Source organism: Chelonoidis abingdonii, chromosome 26, assembly GCF_003597395.2.
Source record: "Chelonoidis abingdonii isolate Lonesome George chromosome 26, CheloAbing_2.0, whole genome shotgun sequence".
Lineage (NCBI taxonomy): Eukaryota > Metazoa > Chordata > Testudines > Testudinidae > Chelonoidis > Chelonoidis abingdonii.
The window spans coordinates 8,660,122-8,663,453 of NC_133794.1; the positions used below are offsets into that span (position 1 = coordinate 8,660,122).

The window sequence follows — 3,332 nt, forward strand, 5'->3', positions numbered from 1 at the left end:
CAACATTGTGCCAGTCTGGGCCCCCAAGAAAATTTGAGGGGATGGGCCGGTGAGGAGGGGTCCAGAGCCTTTGTGATGCCCACACCCCCTCCCCCACGATGTCACCGCCCCATGTCCTGCCCCATCACACACCCGCGCCCCGTCCCACGCGACATCCCTGTCTCAGGCCCCCGCCCCGTCCCACACAACATCCCCGCCGCATCCCAGGCCCCAGCCCTGTCCTCACACGACATCCCTGCCCCATCCCAGGCCCCTGCCCTGTCCCATGCAACATCCCTGTCCCATCCCAGCCCCACCCCGTCCTTACACGACATCCCTGCCCCATCCCAGGTCCCTGCCCCATCCCACATGACATCCCTGCCCTGTCCCAGGCCCCCGCCCTGTCCCATACGACCTCCTTGGCCCATCCCAGGCCCCCGCCTCGTCCTCACACGACATCCCTGCCCCATCCCAGGCCCCTGCCCTGTCCCATGCAACATCCCTGCCCCATCCCAGCCCTGCCCCGTCCTTACACGACATCCCTGCCCCATCCCATGCCTCTGCCCCATCCCACGCGTTATCCCTGCCCCGTCCCACACGACATCCCCATCCCCCGCCCCCACCCTGTCCTCACACAACATTCCCACCCCGTCCCACGCGACATCCCTGCCCCATCCCAGGTCCCTGCCCCATCCCACATGACATCCCTGTCCCAGGCCCTCACCCCCTCCCATGCAACATCCCCGCCGCATCCCAGGCCCTCGCCCCATCCTCACACGACATCCCTGCCCCATCCCAGGCCCCTGCCCCGTCTCACACGACATCCCCGCCCAGTCTCAGGCCCCCGCCCTGTCCCATACGACCTCCCTGCCCCATCCCAGGCCCCTGCCCCTTCCTCACTGGACATCCCCGCCCCATCCCAGGCCCCCCCCACATCCTCACACAACGCCCCTGCCCTGTCCCACAAAAGCCGACGAGCTCATGGCTACTCATGCACCATTCCACAAGATGCTTGTGCACCATCCCATGAGACCACACGAGCCACTCGTGCGCTGTCCAGGGAGCTGTCCCGTGGGAGCCCGTGGGCTGGGCTTCCTGCCTGTGTCCTGCGAGAGCCTGTGAACGGGGCTGGGCTGCTGAGCCAGGCACCGGGTGAGGAGGCAGCCGGTGCATCTCCTCCTGGGAAGCAGCTGCCCTGCATGTCTCTCTCCAATTCCAGTGTCTTCCTGCTCAACGAGGTAACGAGGGTCCCGCAGCTCATGAGCCCACGCAGCAACTGGGTCGGCCCCGTTGCTGCACTGCTCTGTGTGTCTGTCTAGCAGGGATAGCGGGGAGGATGCACCGTAGGGTGGGGGGAGGAGGAGGGAGTTGGACTGACCCTGAAAGAGGGTTCAGGCTGCAGACTCAGCTGCTCGAGGCTTGTGCCGTCCCCCCATCCCTGGCAAGAGGCTACGGGGCGGTGAGGGCCGAGGTGCTGGAGTTTGGGCACAGCATGGAGGTAAGTGGGAGAGCTGGCTGCGGTGCCAGACGGGCTGACAGGAACAGCAGGGCAGGCACCAGGGAAAGCAGCTGAGGTGCTGGCTGGGACTGAGGGCTCAGCCCCTCGTAAATGGGATCCTTTGCCCTCCCGCAGCGTGCCCGGCCCCATGGCGCTCGCCCCGTCACGCTGCCCGCTGCACCAACTCCCCCTGGGGCTGAAGTACCCCAGAGCCCCCCTGCAGAGCCCCTGCAGCGCCCCCTGCTGGGACTGGAGTAGCTGGGTGCACCCTCTATAGCCATGGTACCTGCCCTGCCCCCCTGGAGCACCCCCTGCTGGAAGAGGCTGGGTGCACCCTCCCCCAAAGCCAGGGTACCTGTCCCGCCCCTGCAAAGCCCCCTGCTGGGACAGGCTGGGTCTGGAGGAGTTGGGTGCACCCCCTATAGCCAGGGTACCTGCCCCACTCCTGCAGCGCCCCCTGCTGGGACAGGCTGGGTGCACCCCCCCTATAGCCAGGGTACCTGCCCCGTCCCTGCAGCGCCCCCTTCTGGGACAGGCTGGGTGCCCCCCCCATAGCCAGGGTACCTGCCCTGTCCCTGCAGTGCCCCCTGCTGGGACTGGCTGGGACTGGAGTAGCTGGGTGCACCCCCTATAGCCATGGTACCTGCCCTGCCCCTGCAGCGCCCCCTTCTGGGAGAGGCTGGGTGCCCCCCCTATAGCCAGGGTACCTACCCCGCCCCTGCAGCGCCCCCTTCTGGGACAGTCTGGGTGCACCTCCCCCATAGCCAGGGTACCTGCCCCTCCCCCTTCAGCGCCCCCTGCTGAGACAGGCTGGGTGCCCCCGCCATAGCCAGGGTACCTGCCCCATCCCTGCAGCGCCCCCTGCTGGGACTGGCAGGGACTGGAGTAGCTGGGTGCACCCCCTATAGCCAGGGTACCTGCCCTGCTCCTGCAGCGCCCCCTGCTGGGACAGGCTGGGTGCCCCCCCCATAGCCAGGGTACCTGCCCCTCCCCCTGCAGCACCCCCTGCTGGGACAGGCTGGGTGTACACCCTTCCCACCCAAGGAAGCTTTTTGAGTGTTGGGGTCTCTCCTGCCCCCTGGTTTATGGTGGGGGGGGGAAGGGGAGGTTCTCTGCTGCTTCTGCCACAGCCAATGAATATTTCATCTCTATTAAATAATAATCAACATCGGAACTGAAGCTGGAGTGAGCACCCCCCCCGGCTCTGCAGGGGTGGGGGCAGGGCGAGCACCCCCCCGGCTCTGCAGGGGTGGAGGGAGGAGTGAGCAGCCCCCTGGCTCTGCGGGGGGGGGCATGATGAGCAGCCCCCCCAGCTCTGCGGGGGGTCAAGGTGAGCAGCCCCCCAGCTCTGCAGGGGAAGGGCAAGAGCTTAAATTGCCCCGGACCCCTCAGCCCCATCCCCCCCAAGCGAGCAGCCGCAGCGCCCCCCAGCCCTTTGGGGAGCGGGACACTGCTCTGCACGCACCCTAGGGTGCCTGGCAGGCAGGCTGCCCTGGTGAGTCATGGGGTGCAGGCCAGGGGGTTCGGTGTCACCCCACTGCAGCCTGGCGAGCGGGGAGGGCTGGTTCCGGGGCAGGGGCAATGAGTTCCCCCCCATGGGGCAGGGAGATGCCCTTGTCCTGCCCTGCTCTGCTGGGGGGGCTGGACCACGATTTACTGCCCTTGCCCCCCCGCAGTTAGTGTGAGCGGCTGGGGAGGGGGATCAGCTGCCTGCTCCCCCACCATTGGCCGGGCAACAGACCCCCCCCAGCCAGGTGCCCCCCGGGGGGGCGCCCTCAGCCCCCCCAGCCGCTAATGGGGCGCCGGAGCCCCTTCGTGGGGGGAGGGGGCGCCAGCCGGCGCCGGCGGAGGGAGG

The 3,332-nt window shown here is 68.1% G+C and overlaps 1 protein-coding gene across 1 annotated transcript in view; it reads left to right on the plus strand.

The window, feature by feature from the left end:
- The first annotated feature begins 1,144 nt into the window (after nt 1-1,144).
- The window catches only part of CACNB3 (calcium voltage-gated channel auxiliary subunit beta 3), a 20,991-nt gene continuing 18,803 nt past the window's right edge, over nt 1,145-3,332 (plus strand). The window contains exon 1 of the mRNA XM_032785611.1: nt 1,145-1,217. Within this exon, the coding sequence (XP_032641502.1) occupies nt 1,179-1,217 (39 nt within the window). The 5' untranslated portion in view covers nt 1,145-1,178. The remainder of the gene's footprint in view (nt 1,218-3,332) is intronic.